General features: G+C 47.9%; 1 protein-coding gene across 3 annotated transcripts in view; it reads left to right on the top strand.

The window, feature by feature from the left end:
- Positions 1-25,334, top strand: part of CUX2 (cut like homeobox 2) — a 277,084-nt gene that overhangs the window by 209,565 nt on the left and 42,185 nt on the right. For all 3 annotated transcript variants that reach the window (XM_055405600.2, XM_055405601.2, XM_055405611.2), the window contains one exon: positions 8,031-8,109. In XM_055405600.2, coding sequence (XP_055261575.1) covers positions 8,031-8,109 — 79 coding nt within the window. The remainder of the gene's footprint in view (positions 1-8,030; positions 8,110-25,334) is intronic.

Below are 25,334 nucleotides of genomic sequence, written 5' to 3' on the forward strand. Positions count from 1 at the left end.
CCTTGCTGTCTGTACCCCTCACTCTTTGCATAGCCTCACTCTCTATGCCCGCGTCCTCCTCGTCTCCCCTCAGTCTTCCTTTTTTTTCCATTTTTATTGATTCATTCACATGGCTGCATGGAGTCTTGGTTGCAGCATGCCGGATCTTTGGTCTTCGTTGCGGCATGTGCTGGCTTTTATCATTGTCCCTCACAGACGCTCTCATTGCGGTCTGGGGCTCAGTAGTTGCAGTGCAGAGGCTTAGTTGCTCCACGCCATGTGGGATCTTCCTTCCCCGACCAGGGATCAAACCCATATCCGCCGCGTTGCAAGGCAGATTCTTTACCATTGGACCATCAGTGAAATCCCTTCCCCTCATTATTTTTGCTCTTCTTTGCTCGCCATGCGCCCCTAGATCCTCACTCCCCAGAAGGAGAACCAGGCCTCCGAGGGTGTTAAAGGACATGTTCCCACCCACCTCTCCCCTACCCTGGGCTGACTCCGTTCCTCCTCAGATCTCCTTCCTCTGCCGCCTCCTCAAAGGCGCTGATTCTGAGACCCTCTGAATGCTCACCTATGGACTGCCCGTCACTCGTCAGTTTCTTCCAGAATTCCTACAGTATCAGATTCCTCCTGTCTCTCAGAGCCACCACGGCCCACCATCCCCAGAGCCCAGGACCCAGGGGTAGAGGGCAGCTGTTATCACAATGTGTTTAACGGAACCCTAGTTTCTGGGCTTATTCTCTGATGCAAATGTTCCGTGACCAAATGTGTTTGGGAAAGTACTGGGTGAAGCCAAGGTGAAGAACGCTTTCTCCTGTAGCTCTTGCCAGAGCCTCCAGTGTGCTAGTGGATCTGCACAGTCCACAGAGAAAGCAGGTGGGTCCAGGCTTGATCACATGTCCCTGTTTTCACATTCAGGGCGCTATGCAACACCCTTTGAGAAACAATGGTTTCTAGTTGCAGTTCTGGGCCCTGGAATGAGAGGATGCTGGGCGTGGATACCAGCCCCATCAATAACTAGTTCTTTCCATCTTGGCCAAGTGACTTGGCTGCCCCAAAGCTCAGTTTCTTCCTCTGTAGAGTGGAAGCGGTAACCGTTCTCACATCTTAGGGCTGTCTGCAAAGATTCCAAAGAGAAGGCACTGAACACGGAATAAAGGTTCAGTTTCCAGGAACTCTTGACTGTTCATTGTGACCAGCTGGGCATGGAGCCATTCTCAGTAGCCAGTAGATGTCACTGCCATCTCAGACAGCTCATGAAAGCACAGCCTCGGGGGTCCCCAAACTTGCCGTTTTTTAACCACCTGACAGACAAGTGCTCGGCAGCCAGAACAGGCTTTTGCTTCTCTGGCTTAACCAGTTCTACACCTGTTACTTCCAGACTCGGGACCAAACACATTTTCACCCCTTCTATTTCATCGGGTGGTGTGAATGCCGCCTGCTTCATCAGAAGACGCTGAGCTATTTCTGATGGTGACCTTCTTGGTGTCTATAGCTGGCCGCCACCTCATCCTCCTCCTCTTCCTCCCCCAGATGGCCTTCAGAGATCTGCCTGTCACAAGCCAGATCTGTCCTTCTGGACCCTTTCCTCCTGCCCTTCTGCACGATGGGACCCAGCCGTGAGGCAGAAACACGTGGCCTTTTATTTATGCTGAGCTCACCTGTTCTCAGCATGTGGGTGAAATGCATTAGAGTTGCAGCTCTTGGAAAAGATATCTTGTATGGTTGGAAAAAGAATTATTCGCTTTATTAGAAAGCTTTTTTTTTCCATTTTCCATGGTACTCTTTGCCATGTATTGGCCCATTCCTCACCCAACAGCCTCTTAGGCACTTGGTGGGTGAACAAAATGAGGCCAAGAGATTCTTCATGACATTGGGCTCAGCATCTGATCAGACTCTGATACCATCAGACATGGCCTTCTAGAAACAGACAGGGTCATAACTCTAAAACCAGACCTAATGAGGCAGAACTTCCAAATGATTACTGTCTTCAAAGGTCATATTTACTATGGGAGGCCCTAAATTTAAACTAACTCAAAGTTAGTGCCATTCCAGGATGTTTTTTGATCTCTGCTTTTGAGTGTATTGTCCAGCCATTAGGTGAACCTCTAAAACAGGTATCAGCAAATATTTTCTATTAAGGGCCAGAGAGCAGATATTTTCAGTGTTGCAGCCAGAGTCTCTATCGCAACTATGCAACTCCACCACTGTAGCAGTAAAGCAGCTAAATGGTGACCTTCTCGGTGTCTGTAGCTATAGTCATTCATAATGATTGTAGCTGTGTTCCAATAAAACTTTATTTAAATAGATGAAGGGTCACATTTGACCCAAGGGTCATAGGTTTTCTAACCTTTAATCTAAAACAACGCTGTCCAGTAAAAAGTAGAATGCAAGCGACATAAGTAATTTAAATTTTTCTTATAGCTACACTTTAAAAATTAAAAAGAAATAGGTGAGTTCAACTTTAATAGTATATTCTATTTGACCCAACATGTCCACAGTATTGCTTGCTCCTTGAAAGGAAAGCTATGACCAACCTAGACAGCATATTAAAAAGCAGAGACATCACTTTGCCAACAAAGGTCCATATAGTCAAAGCTATGGTTTTTCGAGTAGTCATGTTGGATCATAAAGAAGGCTGAGCACTGAAGAATTGATGCTTTTAAACTGTGATGTTGAAGAAGAGTCTTGAGAGTCCCTTGGACTGCAGGGAGATCAAACCAGCCAATCCTAAAGGAGATCAGTCCTGAATATTCATTGGAAGGACTGATGTTGAAGCTCCAATACTTTGTCCACCTGATCCAGAGAGCCCACTCTTTGGAAAAGATCCTGATGCTGAGAAAGATTGAAGGCAAAAAGAGAAGGGGATGGCAGAAGATGAGATGGGTAGATAGCATCATCAACTCAATGGATGTGAATTTAAGCAAACACTAGGAGATAATGAAAGGCAGGGGAGCCTGGCATGCTGCAGTCCATGGGGTCACAAAGAATCGGACACAACTTAGTGACTGAACAAAAACAAAAAGTCCACAATATTGGGCTTCTTCGGTGACTCAGTGGTGAAGAATCTGCCTGCCAATGCAGGAGCCTAGGGTTCAATCCCTGGATCGGGAGGATCCCCTGGAGTAGGAAATGACATCACACTCCAGTATTCCTCACCAGGATAATCCCATGGACAGAAGAGCCTGGCAGGCTGCAGTCCATAGGGTTGCAAAGAATTGGATGTGACCGAGTGACTGAGTGTACACGCATATCCACTATGGTATCATTTCAACATGAAATCAATATAAAAATTACTGAGACGTTTTACCTTCTTTTCTTTCATTCTAAAACGTAGAAATCCCGTGTTTTACCCATACCGCCTATCTGAGTTTGCATAGTCGCATTTCAAGTGCTCTCTGGCCACGTGGGCTAGTGCTTACTGTGTTGGACAGCATGGCTTTTGTGGGGCAGGCTGACACTGTAAGGAGACAGTTGCGCAGATAATCAGTACACAACTGATAAGCACCATGAATGGACAGTAGAGGGTGCTGTGGGTTTGCACGCTGCATTGCTTACTCGCGTCCAATTCTTTGCAACCCTGTGGGCCATATCCACCAGGCTCCTATTCATGGGATTCTCCAGGCAAGAATACTGAGGTGGGTTGCCATGCCCCTTCCAGGGGATCTTGCTGCTGTGGGCATGGACCGGGAAATAATAACAGAATCTTCTGGCACTTGCCTCTACTTCTGCCCTGAATTCCTTTTTAGAAGTCAATTTTGTTGTTCAGTTGCTCAGTCGTATCCAACTCTTTGCTACCCCATGGACTGCAGCATACCAGGTTTCCCTGTCCTTCACTATCTCCCAGAGTTTGCTCAAATTTATGTCCATTGAGTTAATGATGTCATCCAACCATCTCATCCTCTGTCATCCCCTTCTCCTCCTGCCCTCAGTCTTTCCCAGCATCAGGGTCTTTTCTAGTGAGTCAGCTCTTTTGCATCAGGTGGCCAAAGTATTGAAGCTTCTAATGTATCAACGTATCAGTATTCTAATGTATTATAATCAGTATTCTATTGTGTCAAAGTATCAGTCCTTCTAATGAATATTCAGGATTGATTTCCTTTAGGATTGACTGGTTTGATCTCCTTGCAGTCCAAGGAAAGTCAATAGAACTTATTTTTTAAATATTTATTTATTTAGTTGCACCAGGTTTTAGTTGCAGCACACGAGAACTTTAGTTGTGGCACGTGGGATCTAGTTCCCTGTCCAGGGATCAGACCCAGGTCTCTACTTGGGAGTGTGAAGTCTTAGGGCTTGCTTCGGCAGCACATTACTAAAATGTGAGTGTAGAGTCTTAGCCACTGGACCACCAGCAAAGTCCCTCAATAGAGCATTCTTATGCCTTTCCCCAAGCTCCGGCTAATATACATGCTTAGCACAGACAACCATAAAATGAAGCATTCAGACTTTCTGCTGATTGATCTTTGACGATTCTCCATCTAGGGTTCTGGGGATGAGTTGCTTTTGTTTCTCAGGGCTTGGACCCCAGGTCAGCAGCACAGCAGCCTGACCTAGTACAGCCATAGGTGGCATCTCAAGGCATAAGCATCTAAATGGGGCCCGAGGGACTGTCCCCACTGGCTGGGGTGGTTTTTCTGTCCAAGAGAAAGGGGCCCACTTCTGGATTCAGAATAGTAATTTTAGCCACCAGACCTGGTGTGAATCTTACTCTGCCATTTACTTACTGGGTGACCTTGGGAAAGATACTTAACCTCACTGAGCCTTGGTTTCCTCATCTGTACAATGGGGATAATGACAGAAGCTACCTCCAGTGATTGGTATGTCCACAGAGAGAGAAGATTATGAATAGTAAGAGCATGTGGTACATGGTGGGCTTGCCAGGTGATTCAGTGGGAAAGAATCCTCCTGCTAGTGCAGGAGATGTGGGTTAGATCCCTGGGTGGGAAGAATCTGTGGAGAGGGAAATGGCAACCCACTCCAGTATTCTTGCCTGGAGAATCCCCATGGACAGAGGAGACTGGCAGGCTATAGTCCCTGGGGCTGCAAAGAGTTGGATACAACTGAATGAGCACACACACATGGTACATGGTAAACTCTGAATATTATATTATTGTTGTTGTTGTTATTTGGGCATCAGGGATGTCCCTCCAAACTCTGAATTAATTGCTCCCTCTTCACATTACTCTGGAGACCCCAACATTTGCATCACCTCCTCCTGTGTTCCTTTTTGTCATAGCTGTGTCTCCCACTCAGCCGTCAGTCCCCAGAGCAGGAACTGTGCCTTGTACATCTTAGCAAGAATAAAAACCTTCCCTTTGCCTAGATTCTAGAACATTCGTTCTGTCCATCACCAGCTTCCCCTAATGGAGAGAGAGTTCCTGATGTTCCCTCCACCCATCAAACTGGGTCAGTCTCACCACGCGGACACACTCTCAAGACCCCTGGGCTTTTCCTCTGAAGCGTTTAGCACGTGTAATTAATGAATTATCTGGGGAATCTGCTTTAATGTTGGTCTTCCCGCTAAACTGTGAGTCCCATGAGGGTGGGGCTGGAGGCTGCACTATTCATCACTGAGTTCTCAGTTCACAGTGCACAGCACATAGCAGGTGCTCAGGAAATGCTTGTTGAATGAATGAGAGACTGTCATTCACTCTGGAAGGTAAGCAATCAGAGACTGCTCTCAGAATAACGAGAACTTAAAGAGCTTTTGTAACTGACCTTTTTAAAATCACTTGCTCAACATCCACCATACATTTCTCTCCACCTCTCTTAAATAACAAATTCTCTGTAGACCTTGTAAAACCTTCAAGCTGTGCTGTCCAATAGAAATATAATATGATCCATGGATGTACTTTTACATTTTCTGATACCTACATTTTAAAAAGTAAAAGGAAACGGGTGAAATGAATTTTAATAATATATTTTGTTTAACCCAGCATGCCCCCAAATTTATCACTTCAGCATGCAATCAACATAAAGATAGCTGATAGTGCTCGTACAGTCTCTTTTTGACCTAAGTCCGAAATCCAATACATATTTTGTACTCACAATACATCTGGATTTGGACTTGCCACATTTCCAGTGCGTGGTACCCACATGAGGCTCATGGCTGCCATACTGGAAGCTATAGAGAAACCACTGTGGTTTTCAAATTCTTCTTCCCAGAGTATATACCACTGTGTGAGGAGGTGAGCCTTTTCTCACACCTAAGAAAAGATGAACACAGGTGAAGTTGATCATGCAGCACTGGGCAGAACCTATCCCCATAAGAGACAAGAAGGAAGGGATTGATCATACCAAGAGGTGACATACCTGTTGAGCTTAATGCATGCCAGAAATTTTGCAGCCACCTTCACATTGTGCTAATTCACTTGATCTTCTAGCAAGACTTTGAGGGAGGCTATCCTCTTATAATCCCCATTTTACAGATGGGGAAGTAGAAGCACAGGGATTGAAGTGACCCACTTGATCAAGGACAGATAATAAGTGGTGGAGCTGGGATATGAACCCAGGCAGCCTGGCTCCAGGACCTGGGCCTCGGTTCATCACCTCTGTGAGCAGACTGTCTCAGAATTGGACCCTGACGTTTCTCCATGATGCTGTCACAGACAGGACCTAGAGTTGGTGCTACCCGCTTGGATTTGTTAACGCAACAAATTATGTTGAGCCCCTTCTGTTCTCCAGACCACATGCTCACAGAGCTCACTTGTGAGTGAAAGTCACTCAGTCATGTCTGACTCTTTGCAACCCCATGGACTATACAGTCCGTGGAATTTTCCAGAATACTGGAGTGGGTAGCCTCTCCCTTCTCCAGGGGATCTTCCCAACCCAGGGATCGAACCCAGGTCTCCTGCATTGCAGGTGGACTCTTTACCAGCTAAGCCACAAGGGAAGCCCAAGAATACTGGAGTGGGTAGCCTCTCCCTTCTCCAGGGGATCTTCCTGACCCCAGAATCGAACTGGGGTCTCCTGCATTGCAGACGGATTCTTTACCAACTGAGCTATCAGGGAAGCTCACTTGGAGGGGAGGAATTCAGTAACAGACACTCCCCCAGATGGCATCACTAGGATTCATAGGAAAAGCTCAACTCTGAAAGAGGGCATTGACAAGTAGATGCTCTGATAGAGTCATCATTTAGGAAGTTGGCACCAGAGGGAGAGGTATGTCAGTGTCACGGAGAATAAAGCTCCATTCCAGTCCAAAGGGGGATGCTCAGCCTGGTGTGTCCTCAAGGAGGTAGGGATGCTGGCCTGTGGGTGCCAGGAGCTCAGCCCAGCAGTAGGCCAGGGAGCCCCAGGACTATGCCAAGGGGACTGTCCACCAAGAGCCAGCATCAGGTTAGCTGTGACGCCCGAGCTCAGAATTCACAGCCAGGAACGGAGGGAGGAGATGATGTTAAGCCCCAGAAACACACATGGAGTCTCACTGGCAGGACAAAAAAAAAAAGCCCATAAGCAAGAGAACAAGTGCATGAAAGTAGCTCCTCACCACTGGTCATCCAGTCATTGGGGTGTTCATCAGTCAGGAAGCATTTATTGAGCACCTTTGGTATGCTAGGAACTGTTTGACATAACTGTCACTCAACATTTGTTGAAACTGGTATCTTACTAGAGAGTCAACAATTTCTCGTTAATTATCAGTGTCAAGAAATATGCCCCAGATGTGTCTCTCTTTCCCATAAAACGTGTCATATTTGAATCTCCAACACTGCCTGTTAATAACGTATTGTGTGTCAGGCCCTGTACTAAGTACTTATATACAGCTTCATTTAACCTTCATAGCCAGCCTAGCAAGTAGTTTCTGTTGTTTACCCCATTTTACAGATGAGGAAACTGAGGATCAGAGTGGGCAGTGACTTGACCAGCATCACACAGCCAGATGCAGGGGAGCTGTGACTTGAACCCAGACCTTCTACTCCATACTTGGAACCTTCATTTCCCTTCTTCCTCCCCTCAATGCCATGTTGCGCATGTGGAGAATGATCACATTTGCTTATAGATTCCGATGCCATGGTCACACGTGATTCTTTCTCTTATTGTTTCCAAAGGTGGTGGCTCTTAGTAAAAGAAGTCAGGAGGCCGAAGCCGCTTTCCTGAGTGTTTACAAGCAATTAATTGAAGCACCAGGTAAGACTTGCTTGGGCTCCATAATTAAATAAAAAAAAGAAACTGCCATGAGGTCTGTTACACAGGGGCCTTCTCTCAGTGGGTTCTGGGGACAGCCCAAGACTCCTGGGCAAGGCTAGGCCCTGCCATGGGTAGGAGTTGTGGAGACTGAGGGGGTCTACACCCAGTCTGGTGTGATGTGTCCCCACCCAACTTGTCTGTCTTACCACACTGCCTTCCAACAACAGCCGGGGAGCTTTGGGGAGCTCCTAGTGAGATCTCCCACCCGGGTCTTCTTGAGGAGCCGAGGATCTTGACCACCAGAGCCCCCATCCACTTCCCACAAAGAGCAGAAGGCACCCAGTGCTCCCTGGCAGCAGAGGGCACTGGAGGAAAGACTGCAGATGTTTCCACCAACATGGCATGGCCAACCTCAAAAACTTGATGTCAGCCAAAACCAAACCCACACAGCACATACTGTATGACCCTATTTACATAAAATATGAAGACAGGCAAAAATTAATGGCAGCACTATTCACAGTGGCTGAAGGGGGAAACAACCCAAATGTCCATCAGTGAATGAATAAATGTGGTTTACTCATCCAGTGGAATATTATTTAGCCATCAAAAGGGATGCGTCTCAGACACATACCACAGTGTGGATGAACCTTGAAAATATAATGCTGAGTGAATGAAGCCAGATACAAAAGGTCCCATAATTTATGATTCCATTTATATGAAGTATCCAAAATAGGCAAATCTGTGGAGACAGAAATCAGATTAGTGGTCAGCAGTCTGAAGGGAGGAGAGAATGGGGACTGAGTGCTTAAAGGTATAAGGTTTCCTTTTAGGGGGATAAAAATGTTCTCAGACTAGATAGAGGAGGTAGTTGACCAACATCATGAATGTATTAACTTGCACTGCATTGTTCACTTAAACATGGTAAATTTTGCATCACAGAATTTCACCTTAAAAAAAGACACTCATGCTGTGAAAAGTCAAGAGAGTGGTTTTTCTTGGATGGGACTATAGATCCTGGAAGGGGCCTTTGGGCGCTAGATATGTTTTTTGATCTGGGTGTGGATTTCAGAGATTTGATCAACTTGAGAACCTTCAACTGTGTCCCTGAATATGTAAATATACTTCTGCAAACAGTTTCCCGGTTTTGAAATGGCCCATCCTCTGCAACTTTTTCATTTATTGACCTAAAAATGGGAACCCAGAATGTAGTGATTTGCTTAATAATGGTGGAGCTGGGAGAAGACCCCACTCTGCTAACCCTCTCCACCCAGACAGCCACTCTAATCCATTCCCAGTACTCCACACAGCTGCAGGAATTAGTGAGGTCAGGGGTGACTGGGGCTGGGGGCTTATGAAGAAAGTGAGGTCCCACTCTAGGCTGAGCCATGGAGAAGGCAAAGTCATTTATCGTTGATGCCAAGGTCGTTTGTGAGATCTCTGTGATGGGGATGGGAAGTCTCTCATTCCGTCTTGGGCAACTGGGGTGGTGTAAATAGTGTCCTCCCCAAATGTTTGTCTGCTCTGAACCTCGCAGTGTGACCTGATTTGGAAGCAGGGTTTCTGCAGATGTCATTAGTTAAGGATCTTGAGATGAGACATCCTAGACTTAGGGAGGACCCTAAATCTGATGATGGGTCTCCTTATAAGAAGAAGAAAGGGAGTTTTAGGAACACAGACACAGAGAAGAGGGCCATGTGAAGACAGTGCAGAGGTTGGAGTGATGCAGTTGCCAGCCAGGGCGAGCCTGAGACCCACCAGGAGATGGAAGAGGCCAGGAAGGAGCCTCCACTGGAGCCTTCAGAAGGAGCACAGCCCTGACAGCACCTTGATTTTGGACTTCTGGCCTCCAGAACTGAGAGTAAACTTCTGTGGCTTTAAGCCACCTTAGTCAGTGGTGCTTTGTTATGGCAGCCCCAGGAAACATACAGCAACAGTGATGTGACGCTTCCCTCTGAAAGCACATGGACTGGGTGAGGAGGGAAGTCTTCTAGCCTGTTCTACTCAAAGTGTGGCCCAGGGGCCAGCAGCATTGGCTTCGCCTGGAGCTGGTTACAAATACAGAACCTCGGGCCACTGAAGCCTCTGTATTTTAACAAGCTCCCGAGGAGATCTGGGCACACATCACAGAGAAGTACCGGCCAGGGGTAGAAGTTGCACGTGCTCCACCCTCTGCATGTTATGGGCCCCGAGGGAACAGGCCCGACCAGTCTGTCACCCTGGCACCAGTGCCTCCAGCCAGGGAGAGATGAGACGACTCAGCTCTGGGCACGTTCAAAAACTATGTCCAAAACGTCTGCTCCATGTCACAACTTGGATATTCGTGAGAGGCTATGCTAGTTTCCCCTGGTTCCTGGAACAAACTACCACAAACCAGGAGGCTTAAAACCACAGATTCTTATTCTCCCTCAGTTCTGGAGGTCAGAAATCTGAAAACAAGGTGTGTGGACATGGCTGTGCTCCCTCTGAAGGCTCTAGGGGAGGATCCTTCCTGGCCTTTTCCAGCTTCCGGTGGCTCCAGGTGTCCCTTGGCTTGTGGCCACATCACTCCAGTCTCGGCCTTTATGTTCGCACGGCCTTCTTCCCTGTGTCTCTATCCCAAATCCTCCTTTCTGTTCTCTTATAAGACTGGTCATTGGATTTAAGGGGAAAAGGCAAGCCACTCTAGTACTCTTGCCTGGAAAATTCCACGGACAGAGGAGCCTGTTGGGCTACAGTCCATAAGTTGCAAAGAGTTGGACATGACTAAGTGACTGAACACACACACACAGAGAAAATCCAGGATGGTCGCACCTTGAAATCCTTAACTTAATTACATTTGCAAAAGACCCTTTTTCCAAAAAAAAGGTCACATTTACAGGTTCCAGGCATTAATATATAGATGTTTATTTTGGAATCACCATTCAGCCCGCTGCAGTGGCACCTGTAGACTTGACTCACTCTTCTCCAGCGCCGTGCTCTGCCCTGCTTCTGTACCCGCAGGGAGGCAGCCTGGCCACATTGCTTTTCTCAATCAGAATGCTTGGGTGGCAAGAATGGCTGAAACCAGACAGCACAGCCCTCTAGGCTCTGTGCCTCCCCCCATAGGGACCTGATCCCCCATGGCTTGAGGCCAGGACAGCTGTGTCTGCAGCCCCGGTCATTATCACCCTTACTCAGAACCACACCAGGCACGTGGCGGAGAGTCAAAAAGGCTGTCCCATTCCTTGCAGCCTTTTTGCTTATGATGTCTCTACCCTTATCAGAATTGTCTAGGAAAAAATTTTGAAAAACGACACCCTCTTATGTCCCACTCTTTCCTTTGGGTTGCAGAGTCTCAGTGGTGAATGATGTTGGAGGATGACCGGTATGGACTCCAAAGATACCTCCCACAAATCCACATGCCCAACTACTCCACTGTGCCTCGTAGTACCTCTCTTGTAGCACCAGGGGGCGGCACTGAGATGGGCTTGTGTTTCCAGGCTCAGACCCCAGTTCAAGTCCTGCCTATACCACTTACTCACTGGTTTACTGTAGACGGATTAACTCACCTCTGAGCTTCACACTTCTCTTCTATGAATTGGGAGAAATTTATCAGAGCCTGCCTCATATAGTCATTGGGAGGCTGCAACGTGCATGGCACATGGTGGCGCTTGCTCAGTGTTATCACCTGTGTGTCCCTCAGACAAGGGAAATTCTCCAAGCCTGGGACTGAATTATACTAAGTCTGTGACTCTGAATCCAGTACACAGTAACCACCTAGTAACTGTTTGTTGATTGAATTAGAAAAAAGATTCAGACACAGAAAAGGGGAAAGAGCTATTTAAATGAAAAGGTACCTTTTTCAATTAGTGCTTTCTGTTTGTCGCGTGTTTACCTACTCAGATGGCATTTATTGAGTGCCTGCTGTGTGAACAGGGAACATGACACTGGAAGCATGGCCATGAGTCTACCGATGCAGGCACAGGCCCAGCCCTCAGGGAACTTGGATTCAGGTGGCAGAGATAAACAGACCATCATGCAAATAACCTGTTGTCTCAAATCCAGGGGAGCATTTGGGGTAAGGAGGGGCTTACATCTACCCCTTGGAAAAAGAGCATCATTTCTGGGGTTCACAATGGGGCCCTCATCTTTCTGGAAGTGTGTCTATTAACACATGAGTCCAGAACTGCGGTGCCAGTCAGGGACCGTGGGAGCTTCCCAGATTGGCCTGGAACTTCCTGGAAGGTTTCATGCCCTCTTGCCCCTCTCCCCAAAGGGTCATTCCAAGCCTGGTGCTGACTCCACGTGTCTGACTTCGCAACTCTACTCCCCAGAAATGGAGGGGCGGGGCGGGGGGGCAGCGTACATCCCCAGCTGTCACCAAGTTAGAGAGAAGGAGCCTTAACTGATGGAGACATACCGTAGGAACAGCCCCTTCAGGGCTCTAATTCATTTTCAAGACATTTAAGAATAACAAAATGTTTTAATGATTTCTTAGGGGAATTAGGAAGACATATTTTTGTTCTCATTAAATTTTATCCTCAGACACAAGAACCAAATGTCAGATGTGTTGTTGGTGCTCAGAGCTTCCCTGCTCACTGTCCCCGCCACACACACACCGCCCCAACCCCCTCCATAAAAATAACACTCCTGGAAAATTTGCCAGGATGCACACTCTCCTGTTTTTATATTTCTTGACAGGCAAATTATTTGTCGAAATACTTCCTCCTCCCCCTCCCCTTCCCCCCCCACCCCCGCCACCAAGCCACACAAGTCCTGATTCAACATTTTTGTTTTGAGTGACTGCTGCCAACACAAATCTTTGGCAGAGAAGGCGATATAGCGTGATTGCTCAGCAAGTATTTTGATAAGTGTGCAGCCTGTATGTCTGTAATTACGAAAGAAAACCGTAAATCTTTTGGATATTGTTCACACAGATGTGGCGTGAAGTGAGAAAAAAAAGCAGTAAAACGTGTTAAAAGCATAATTAATGTCATTGTTGTGGAGGATGATTTGATTTAAACCTTTCTGACTTCTGTACCGGTGACGGCTGCTTTCTTTATCGCGCTCATAGTCACTAGGTACCGACCCAAGCTTCAGAGAGAGCTAATGTACTGAGTGATTAGTTAACAGTGAAAAAAAGGGAAAAAATCTAAATGAAAACAAGGAAAGAGGGAGTAAGAGGGCAGGCAAAGGAACACTGCTGAGGAGATAAGAGAGGTGAGTGCTCCTCCCGATTTCTTTTTTCCTCTGGCTTTACTTTGGTATTTTTCAGACTGATGCAGGAAATGGCAACTCCTGGCAGGCGTTTATCTCTCTGCTCCTTCTTTCAAGAGGCAAGGCTGGACAGCTTAGGTGATGGAGCTTGTAGCATCGGACACGGTGGGGTGGGACTCTCAGCTTGGTGTTTTTGAGCTGTGTGACTGTGGGCAGGGACCTGAACTTCTCTGTGCTCTGGTTTCTGTGTGTTTAGCAGAGGGATAATAGAACCTGCTAATCCGTCGCCGTGAGGATCCTACACCTATGCATTTGGCAGGGTTCGATAATCAGCAGCCCATTGCAAAGCTGACATCAGGGTATAAGTTACACACGTCACACGCATTGGCTGTGGATTTCATTCAGCTCTGTCAGTTGTCAAGGATGTGGGGTGAGAGATTTAGGGAACAGAGTTAATGAATGTGCAGTAGGAAAATACTTTCCAACGTTTAAGATCTTCAAATTTTTCTCTGCAGTTATAAAAGTTACATATGCTGACTGTCAAATTTAAAAATACACAAAATAGAAGGAAGGCAGGGGAAACTGCGTACTAGAAAAGCAGTGGTAATGTTTTGTTGTTTTTCTATCTGATCTTTTCCCCATGTACTTTTTCAAAATGGTCATTCATTCTGCATGTATCATTTTCAGTTCTGATTCCTTTCACTCACTCTAAGCATCTGTATTTCCCTGTGTGATTACAAATTCTGAGTAACTTTGGTTCATCTTGTGTAATAGTCTCTTGCATGGCTGTATTACAATTTACTAAACCTTATTCCCAACGCTGGGCATTTGGGGTTCTTGGGAATGCATGGCATATTGGTACTGTGCTGTGATTCATGGGGTCGCGGAGAGTCGGACACGACTGAGCGACTGAACTGAACTGAACTGTAGTTCTGAGGGTGAGGAAGAAAACTTGGGAAGGAAAATGTATCCATGTATTGACCACAAACCAGGAATAGTCAGAAAGACTAAGAATTCTTTTTTCTTCTTGTTGATTTATTTTGTACTCCTTCATTTCTTAGTTACACTAAATATCTTTTCATGTGTTATGAACCACTCATATTTATTCTTTTATGAATCACTGGTTTGCATATACTTAGCCCATTTTTCTATCAGAGAGGTCATTTTCTTATTGATTTGTGGACACTCTTTGTGTATTAGGGATATTAACCTTTGTCCTGGTAAACATGTTTCATAGCTTCTCCCCTAGTTTGCCTTTTGTTTCTTAACTTTGTTCACAATGTCTCTTGTATATGGTACATGGTAGGCATTCAAAAAATATTTGCAGAAAGCAGGAAATCTTAACAGACCTTTGCTTTTGGCTTCTTGATTTATTGTCATATTAAAAAAAACCCTAGTTGCCTGAAGGTCTTATAGTTTTTAAAGTACTTTTGTGATCTGAATTTTTAGAAATTTGAATCTTTGAAGCATCTGAAATATATGTTGATGACAGTAGTGAGGGAGGTTAAGAATTTAGCGTTGTGTTTATCCCAAATGACTACTGCCATCTAGTGGATAAGCCACATTCACAGATAAAGGCAAAATAGATTTTAATTTAATAAGAGATCTGTCATTGTCTCTGGCGGCCCTCACCTCCTTCCCTTCCTCCCAGTACGTACATCTGCCCAATTGGTTCTCTAGGGGTCAAGGGAGCAGAGACGGGTAACATAAAAGATTATTTAACCCATAAAAAATGCAAAGTTTAATGATGACAGGTTTTCCCAAAGATGATACTTACCTTCAGAAAGCATTGTGACCCCACGCTTGTTTTCTGCCACGCCTTTGCCTCTGCCATTTCTTCTGCCAGGAGTGCCCCCTGCCCTGGCCTCCTGTCTTACTGTCACTCCTCCTGACAGCCCAGGGTTGAAAGATGATTACAGGAGAGCACCGGCATGATGCTGGTACCCAGTGGGTACTCCGTGAACGGCTGTGCCCTTTCAGAAGAGATGACAGGAGTTTCAGCTGTGGCTTTTCATCAGTTCATTCTCTGAGCATCTACTGTGTGCTGAGCCCTGTGGAAACTCAAACCCGAGTCCTACCCTGCCCTCAGAGTCCAGCGGGGACCATGTGACCCCAAGACAGACAGCCAAATCCAGTAGGAAAAGGGCTCCAAGGTGGGAAGGCCAGGAGGGGTGCTGCAGGAAGAGCAGCCTTTGGATTTGGTTTTAAATGACGAGCTACCCTCCTTGCGGGTTGGTTTCTTGGGTGCTTCTTCTGTGTCAGGCAATGTGCTCAGCCCCTTACAGAAGGGAGTTCACTTATCCCGACTGCCCCGTGGAGGTACATATTGCCATCCTGCCCTACTGTGCAACTGAAGCAGTGCAGGCTCAGAAAGATCAAGCCACTTGCCCAGGGTCACACAGCAGATAGGTAGTGAACACTAAATATTGATCCCTGACTCCAAATGCGGATGCAGGATTAAAATTGAAAGGGTTAAGGGATTTCCTGACAGTCCATTAGTTAAGACTCCATGCTCCCAATACAGGGAGGCTGGAGTTCGATCCCTGGTTGGGGAACTGAGATCCCACATGCCGCACTGTGCAGCTCCCCCCAAAATTGAAGGAATTGGGACAAAACCATTAGAGATTTGACATCCAAAGAGAGTGAAAAACAGCTAATGGTCTCTGCTGCCTGTAGTTTGAGAAGTTCTGGGCTGAGCCCCTAGAATTGTCAAGGGTGGGCCCCTTGCAGAAGTGCAAATGCATCAGCTGGAGGAAGATCATTAACCCTCACAGACAAGTATGCCTGGTCTTCCCAGCCCAGGGCTCCAAAGGCTGGTATTATACTTTCATTGAGGGGAAACTGAGTCACAGAGCTCTTAATTTCAGGGGGCAGAGCCATGCCAGGAGGGGCACTCACAGGACTCCAGACTGTAGCACCCTCTCATTGAGCTGGGGCCACTCCCCATTCTGCCATCTTGTATCCTGTATCACACCTGACCCCGATCCTCAGGTTCCCCACTTGTGGAATACAGATGCTCTCACCTCACTGTAGGCCCACTGGGTGGATTCAGTGGGGATGGAGGACCCTTAACACGGTGCCTGGCACAGAGGAGTAGCCCTGTGTGATTCATTCTGCAAACACTGAGCACCCGCTGTGTCAGGTACTCTACCCAGCACCAGGGCCAAAATGCTGAACAAAACACTGTCCCTGCCTGCCTGGAACTTTCTGTGCAGCTTAGTCTATGGAAACTTTATTTTTATTACAGTGGACATGAGTCTGAGTCCCAGCTCTGCTGCTCCCTGGCTGGGCAGCCTTTGAGTGAGTAGCTCCACCTCTGTGCCTCTGTTTTCTCCTCTGGAAATGCACACTTACCTGCTGGCGCCTCTGGGAGGATTCAGCGAGGTAAAGTGTGTGAATTCCTGAGCCGGGTGTCTAGCACAGAGTAAAGGCTCAGGAGCCCAGTGGCTGCTGTTGCTGTCCATGGTGTGACTATCACATCACCTCCCAGCGCCAAGAAGGAAGACCTGCTCCAGCCCCCTCTGTCCGTGCTCAAGCCAGGAAACCTCGAAGCAGCCTGGGGTCGGGGGTGGGGGGTGGGGGGACACCCGGCCTCCATTTGCATACAAGGGCTGGGCAACCCATCTGCTGTCAAAAATTTAGGATTAAAGGATCAAAGGGAGGCTCACTGCCTCCGTTGGTAGCCTGAGCCTCCCGCCCACACAGGCACCCAGAGCCGGGGCCCAGATGGGAGAAGGCTTCTGTCTCAGAGAGACTTTGGAGGGGCACATGCATAGTTCTGCATATATGTGTTTCTAAACAGCCTCTCGGACAGGCTTTGCGTCTCCTGTTTCCTAAAAAAGCTCTCAGTGCCACTTTCCTTCAGATGGACACAGTGGGAGGAATGAGACCGCTTTTCCTTAATTCACCATTCTCCCCCCCACCAACCCTGTAGACACTTAAAAAAAAAAAAAAAACACCAACAGCATCAGCTAGTGGTGGAAGAAGGAATAGAGGGTATTCTGTCTTCTACAGTGGCTTTGGAAAGCCTGGTGTGGGATTAAAATATTATAAATCTACTGGCAGTATTCTCTAGGGGTTTAGATCCAACGTAACCAAAATGAATTAGTCATTTTATTAAGCAGTTTATGCATAAAGAGCAAGCTGATGGCTGTAAGACAAAGGCACGCCGCTTCTCGACGATGCTCCCCCTCCCCGCCTGCCCGTCAGGACCTGCCACCTCGGATGGTTCATATTTGATCTTCCGTGTCTGCCAGCGTGCTCAATTAATCCAAAGGATTTGTAGACAGACCCTTCTGATTTGGGGTCCCCTGTTTGGGGCTTTTTTTATTCAGGTTGAATCTAAAGCCGTTTGATTCTTGCTGCCACTGCCCTTGTCTATATATCGAACTGGGATGTTGCGGGAGTGAAGTGGGGGAAATAAAGTCCCACTCATGGCTCTGGGCAGCCTCGTGTCTCCACTGAAAGGTTTTCAGTGGAAATGCTGAGCCCGGCAGCAACCTGGGCCCCCAGGCTCCAGACGAGGTGCTGTGGGGATGTTCTGTCACTTCTGACACTAAGATAGGAGACTTGCCAGACCCGGGAGGAGGGGCGGCACAGGTCGCTTTGGAGACTAGGGGTCAGCGGGACCCAGCACTTCCCCAAGCAGAGTCATCTGACATAGGGAGCAGTCACGGTGTACCTGGCACAACATAAACTGTGAACACTTTGCATACCAGGCATCACCTTTCTACTTCCTTCTAGATAAAGTCACAGTCAGGTGCAAAAACATCTTAAATTGCCTACAGAACCTGTGACTCTTTCTTTTAACCATGGAAGAGCCAGCTTCAAGCTCCAAGTCTTGAGCAGGCAATGGGGATGTAACTAGAATTAACAGCACCCTCGGTTTTTACTTTGTGTTTATTTTCGTGGTTGAAAGTGCCTTGTTTATAATACAGAATTCAATGATCTATTTACAATACTGAGATACATATTCCTTTAAAATTCATTTAAGTTAAAAACATTGAATCACATAAGGACAAGTGTCAAATTGGTAATCTTTAGGGGGGCAGGTGGATGCAGCTGAAGTCGTGACGTGAGGACACCAGCATCTGACTCCTGGGCCACACGGGGTTCAAATCCAGCTCTACCTTTTTCAACAAGAGGCTTCACTCTGCTGGGCTGCGGTTTTCTCATCTTGAAAGTGGGGATGATAAGCGATGTCTCCTGTGGTTGTTTTGATGATTAAATGAGATATAAATACATGTAAAGTACCTGGCATTTGTTAGGGCACATTGCGGGGGGTGAAGAAATGTCAGTTCCCTAGAGCTTTTGGCTCAAGATGCTGGGTGGTCATCTCATCTGTTCTTTACCCCAGCGTCCTGGATTTGGGTGCCCCATCTGCTCCAGAATGAGTGGTTGCTAGAGCTGCGGGGACAGAGACCTGAAACTCGCCTGCTCTGAACCCAGCCACCACCCACTGGCACCCAAAACAGCCCACAGGGTGGAGTGAAGCTGGCACCGAGAATCGCCCAGGCATCGCCAGCCTCTCCGAGCCCCGCATCTTCATCTGTAAAACGGGTCCGTTGCTGTGAGGATGAGGCTAAGCTGTGTTTGTGGGACAGGAACTCAGGGGGCATTGGTCAGGACGGTCTGGGGCTGTTTCTCCTGGTGTTTGTCTCTCAGGCCCCTGAGAGTTTCCTCGTTTCCCTCTGGGCTCTGCTCAGATAGCACCACCTTCACAAAGCATTCCCTGACCCGCTGTCTCAATTAACATCCTCCCCCAGGCAGAGGGCACAGCTCAGGCCAAGCCCTCTCCTGTCCCTGCTTTGTTGTCCTTCTCAGCCCCCTTAGAGCCTTTGATTTACCTGTCCTTTGTCTATCTCTCCTCTCTAGAATGTCAGCCCCAGGAAGGCAGGAATTTCCTCGTCCTTACTGCTGTCTTCAGGGCCCAGAAACTTCCCCGGCACTAAGTAGATGCTCAGGACATATCTGGCAACTGAAGAAACGGCATCTGATACATCATAGGTGCTCAGGAAAAGCAAACTGATGAGCAAATGGCTGAATTAGGGACCGTATTAGTTTCCTCCTGCTGCTGTAGCCAATGACCTCTGATTTAGATGCTCAAAACAAGTCATGTTTATTGAGCACCTACGGTGTGAAAGGCCCAAGAAGAAAGTGTTGTAGCCACGCGTTCCGGGAAACAAACTTACTCAGAAGGACAATGCAGATAGTGGAGTGCAGTTTATTACACCGGCGAGCCCAAGGCAGAGTCTCCTCTTGGCCAAGGACCCCGACCACCATTTGTGAAAATCTTTTATACCCTATGTGTACGTCAAACCCACTACCCCAATTTCCTTGAGACTTACATAAAACAAAGGAAGGGTAAATACAATCACAGTAACCCCATCATTCATGTGTTAGGTGTTCAAACAGTTAATAAGCCTGTGATTACATTCCAATAGACACAGAAAGAATTTATGACCTGTCCAGAGGCAGGCGTGATTAGAGTATGTTTTCTCTTAGGCAATGAGTATCCTGGATGTGATCTTCAAGATCCCCCTGTCTCGAGGGGGTCTTATCTTTCTATTGTAGTTTCCATAGGCCCTCAGCACAGAGTTCAGAGTCCATTGGAGAGGTAGCCAAGCATGATCAGCATGAACAGGCCTAAGATGGAGTCCAGGCCCCATGAATTCCCTCTTCAAAAGGAGGTGGTGAGGAGTGAAAACTGAATGCCCCAGGCCCCTGTGACTATCAGGTTCTCTGAGAAACCTCTTCCCAACATTTTTAAGACTTGCTGTCATTTCTCTCTCTTTCACTTTGTAAGAGCAGCCAATGACATACAGTTGATGCATCAGCTCATACCACTTGGACAAAGGAAGCAGGAAGCCCTTAGATGTGCCGGCTCCCCCAGCGGAGCATTTCACCTGTGCATAACTTGGCAGAATCTTCCAGTCATCTGAATGCTAGGAATTTTTTTTTTTTCTTCCCTAACTCAACCCCCAGCAACGTAGCTCAGGCATCTGTGGATATCTTCCCTGATAGGGGCGTTGGGAAGAAATCAGTTTACTCACACACCGTAAAGTCTAGGGATTCTGTAGAGGGGAAATCAAGAGTGGAGTATGCCTGGGGAGAGAAGTGATCACGTTGCTATGCGGTTTCCAGAGCAGGGACCGCACGCGACCCACAGCCCAGTTTCTCCGCAATAGGAGAGGGTGCACATGCAGGAGAATCAGAGGTCAGCACCCTTACGTCCTCTGACGAAGCAGCTTGTCTTCCTGGACAGCTGGTGAAATGGGTGCACCAGGAGGGCAGTAGGTTAGGCTTGAGTAAGGACTTCCTTCCGAGGAAACTTGGAGTCTAGCAACTCCTAGTCCTGCTCTCTCACGGTTGGTATCCAGTAGCCAGTTACCATGTGTTATGGATTGATTTGTGTGCCCCCAGAAGGTACACTGAAGTCCTAACCCCTGGTGCCTGTGAATGTGACCTTATTTGGGACTAGAGACTTTGCAGATGTGATCATGATAAGGGAAGGTCCTTAGGGTGAGACCCTAATCCAGTGGGCATGCATGTGTGCTCAGTCACTTCATTCGTGTCTGACTCTTTGCAGCCCTATGGACTGTAGCCTGCCAGGTTCCCCTCTCTCTTACAAAAACAGTGTGACTGCTGTCCTTATAGAAAGAGGAGAGAGATACAGAGAAGAGGGCCAGGTGATGACAGGCAGAGATTGAAGTGATGCCACTACAAACCAAGAAATGCCTCAGATTGCCAGCAATGCCAGAAGCTAGGAGAAAGTGTGGAGCAGATCAGGAAAGTGTGGCTCTGCCAACACCTTGATTTTGGACTTCGGGCCTCCCGGGTATATACGGTGCCTTTGTTTTCTGGGACTACCATATCCAATTCCCTTAGACTGGATGGTTTAAAGCAGTGGAAATTTATTCTCTCAGTTTTGGAGCCCAGAAGCCCCAAATCAAGATGTTGGCAGGGTTGGTTCCTTTTGAAGGCACACAGGGAGAATAGGTTCCAGTCCTTTCTCCTAGCTTCTGTGGTGGCCAGCCAGCCTGGGCCCTCCTTGACTCGTAGACACATTGCAATCTCTGCCTCTGTCTTCACAGGGCCTTCCCTGTATGTCACCTCTTTGTGTCTTCTTTTCTTGTAAAGACACTGGTCATCGGATTAGTCGGCCCTAATCCAGTCGACCTCATCTTAACTTGATTTCATCTGCAAAGACCCTGTTTCTTTGTTCTATTTTAATTTGGCTGCAGCAGATCTCAGTTGCAGCATGTGGGATCTTCAATCTTCCTGCGGCATGCGAACTTTTAGTTGCAGCATATGGGATCTAGTTCCCTGATCAGGGCTCAAACCTGGGTACCCACCACACACACACTCCGGGAACACAAAATCTCAGCTGCTGGACCCACCAGAGAAGTCCCAGACCCAGCTTCTAAATAAAGTCACATTCACAAGTTCTGAATGGACATGCATCTGGGGGAGCGCTATTCAGCCTAGAACACCACACCCCATCAGTTCTTCCTGTCTACCTCTTGAGTCTGAGCACTTCACCCTACCTCTCCTGCCACGGTACTGATCCCAGCATCTCGCTGCCTGGACTATTGCAGTAGTCTCTTGTCTGGCTCCCTCTACAGCCCATTTTTCACACAGCTACTTGGATGAGCCTTTCAAGAAGGCAAATTAGAACTTGTCACTTCCTAATGCTCTGAAGATATATTCCATCCCCATCCATATTATCTGACTGGAATTTAAGCTACACTTTAAAAAGAGACAAGGCCACTACTGTGCCCCCCTCAGAGAGATGCTCAACTTGCTGAGTGAAGCAGGTACATGGACTCATAGGTGCCCCTGAAGTGAGCTGTGCCTGCTTCAGACTCACCACTGTGGCATAAAGCAGCACCTCAGCATGGGCTCCACACCCACAGACTCTGGACTCTAGCTGCAACCTCACAGGGGAGGCACTGTGACTGTCCCCATTTTACAGACCAGGAAACTGAGGTCTCTGAGAGGTGAATGAGTAATCACGTGTTGGTTTGGGTCCTCTGGAAGCATACAGATGCCAAGATGGCATTAGATGTGCAAGAGGTTTTTGGGGGAAGATGCCTGGGAAGGATGAAGGAGAGGGAGAGGAGAAGGCCAGGAGAGCCTTCTCATGGTGATGTTGGTCTGATGCCTGGGAAGGGAGGGGAGAGGAAGGAGAGTTGGTGGGAGGAATCTCACACCGCAGTGCAGATCTCAAAACAGTCTATAGCCAAGCTAACGGGAGCCCCAAAGCAGGATACACTAGTTTGCTCAGGCTGCTGTAAGAAAACACTGCAAACCAGGTGACTTAAACAACAAGGTTTTATTACTCACAGTTCTGGAGGCTGGAAGTCTTAAGATCGAGGTGCCAGCAGGGCTGGTTTCTGGTGAAAGCTCTTTTCCTGGCTTGCAGATGCCTTCTGCATCAGAGTAGGCTGATGCTTTGCTCTGATCCCACACTGCCACAAGGCATAAGAATTAGGGCAACACTCACTTAGAGTCTGTTAGGGGTCAAGCACTGTCCCAGAAGCTCGGCATGCTCATGCATCCCTGCACAGCCCTCTGCAGTAAGTCCCGTTGTTATTCCCATTTTCCTGATGGTGAAACTGAAGCTCAGCGGACCTATGTGACTTTCCCTGAGGCTGTCACAGCCAGGATTTGAGCATCAGCCTCCCAGCCTGTCCCCCTCCCTCTTTTATCTGTGAGAGGCTGTGGGAATTTGGAGGATTCGCAACATCCAAACCTCGAGTGTCAAGTTCGTCTGGAAAGCTGTTTATTAATCACCCTCCCTGAGCATCCCAGCTCCAAGGAATAGGCCCAGGGCCAAAAGCACTCATTTGGCAGGACCTTGCCCCTATCTGGTGACATCCAGTGTGATTGAGCGCGTGCCTGGGGTTGACTCATCAGAGAAACTTGAAGGTGGAGCTAAGAGAAGTCAGATGCTTTGTCTCAGGTCACCCAGCCAGCTGGCGGCAAGGCCACGAACAGAGCCCTCAGTGCCGTGCTTCTGGCCTGATGATCCGCCAGGCCATACCTCGGGGCAGCTTGGTCCACTGCCGAGAGTCGCCAGGCCCTCTGGTTCAGACTCCACCCCTGACATTTCTGAGCTAATGTTCTTAGGCACATAGAATCTCCTCTCCGGGCCTTCATTTCCTTGTCTAAAAAAATGGAAATAGCAGCAGCTACCTTTATCAGGCCTCACCTTGGGGAAGTGGTTTCCATGTGCCACCCCCCAGCCCCCCGCCATGCCTCTGTTTCCCCATCTGTAGACTAGGAACACAACAGCCCTACCTAACAGTGTTGTGGTGAAGATGGAATGAATTCTAATCCATGTAAAGTGGTCTGGCTGTTAGGACTCAGCCACTGCCTGACTTTGGCCATCATCTGAACCTCCCCTTACTTTCTCTCTCCGACTGGGGATCCAGGAAGAAACACAGTGTGGGGAGAAGAGGCCCAGAGGCCCATCTTGGCCCTACCACCCCTCACTTTCAGACTTCAGGGAAGTCACAGGACTCTACTTTTCCCCACTCCGCTCTGGGGTTGTGGGGTGGGGGAGGTTGGACAATGGACAGATTGTCCCTCCTTGGGTGACTCTTTCTAAGCTGGAGCCTTTCAGTCCCTGAGTGGAGTTCAAAGCAGGACTGTTGGACTCTGAGTGTCCCAGACACTGATGAGAGTATATGAGGCCTCACCATGTCCTGAGTCTTCATGGAGTTTTGCCACAGACCGCCGCTGCTAGAACACTGCAGGACCAGGTGTGCTGCCCCTCTCAGGATAATAACAGCAGCCAACTCTGTGTCCAGCCCTAGTCTCCACCTGGCACTGTGCAAATCTCATTCTCTCATCCAGTCCTTGCAGTCCCATCGTACAGATCAGAAAATAGAGGCTTAGAGAGGTTACCTAACTGTCCAAAGGTCACATGGCCAGTTTGGAGCTGGAGCTGACACCAGCAATCCTTAAATCACGCTGCCTCTCTCAGTAATCATTTTCAGTCTTCCCAATAGTAACTTCTGAGATGCAGAAACTTTCATTTTCCCACTTTTTAATGGGAAAACTGAGGCTCAAGACCAGTGCTGGACTTCAGGTTCTGAGAGTGTCATCACCCTGTATTCTTGCCCGGACAATCCCATGGACAGAGGAACCTGGCTGGCTACAGTTCATGGGGTCGCAAAGAGTCAGACACAACTGAGCGATTAACTTTCACTTACACTTTTTTTCTACCCTGTACGGACAAATGAAGGCAAAGAGACAGAGCCGGGGACCCAGCTGACCCTGTAGAGTGTCACTGCCCCCCACACTCCTCTAGCCTCTCCGGGGTCACCTGAGGTCAGCTTCCCCTGGACAGAGAGTATCAGGCAACAAAGAATGACCACAGGGCCTCCGAGCAAAACAAACCTCCATTTCTGATCCCTGGGAATGAGGTAAATGACATCCCTTCTCACCCGAGCGGCGTCTTTTGGCTTGGACAGGCTCCTGGCCAGCCAGCCCCTGAGCCATGAGCTGGATCTGTTCCACCTCCTGGAACCAGAGAGAGCCCTCCATGCCCGCTCCCGAGCTGCAGCCTCCGTGTTTATCTAACCTCCCTGACCCTGGCAAGCGCTTGTCGCCTGTTTCTTCTTTTCTCAAAAACCAGGACACAATAGGAAGCGTTTCCTTGAACTTATTAAAAAATCCAGACTTGTAAATTAATTTGTCCGTGTTGTACAAAGGCAGTGCAGATGGACTCATTAGCATGCACACAACAAATAATTATAGATGAATTTTTAGCTGGCCTGCCTAATGCGCTTGCTGGGTTAATTATGTCAATGTATAATTACATCAGCCCGGGGAGACATAATGGCATACCCCGCTGAGCAGGCCCTGCCTAATGACGGGGCGTGGGGGGAGTGCTGACAGAGGAAAGACGGCAGCGGCGTTCCCGTGCACCTGCTTACCTCTACACAAACGCCCATTGTCCGAGCCTCCCACCACCTCAGCAGACAGGCGGGAGGAGAAGGAGAAAACGCCGAGGTGGCCTTGTTCCAGCCGGACCTGAAGGT

Source organism: Moschus berezovskii, chromosome 19, assembly GCF_049115385.1.
Source record: "Moschus berezovskii isolate FMDL1 chromosome 19, NW_MosBer_1.0, whole genome shotgun sequence".
Classification (NCBI taxonomy): Eukaryota; Metazoa; Chordata; class Mammalia; order Artiodactyla; family Moschidae; genus Moschus; species Moschus berezovskii.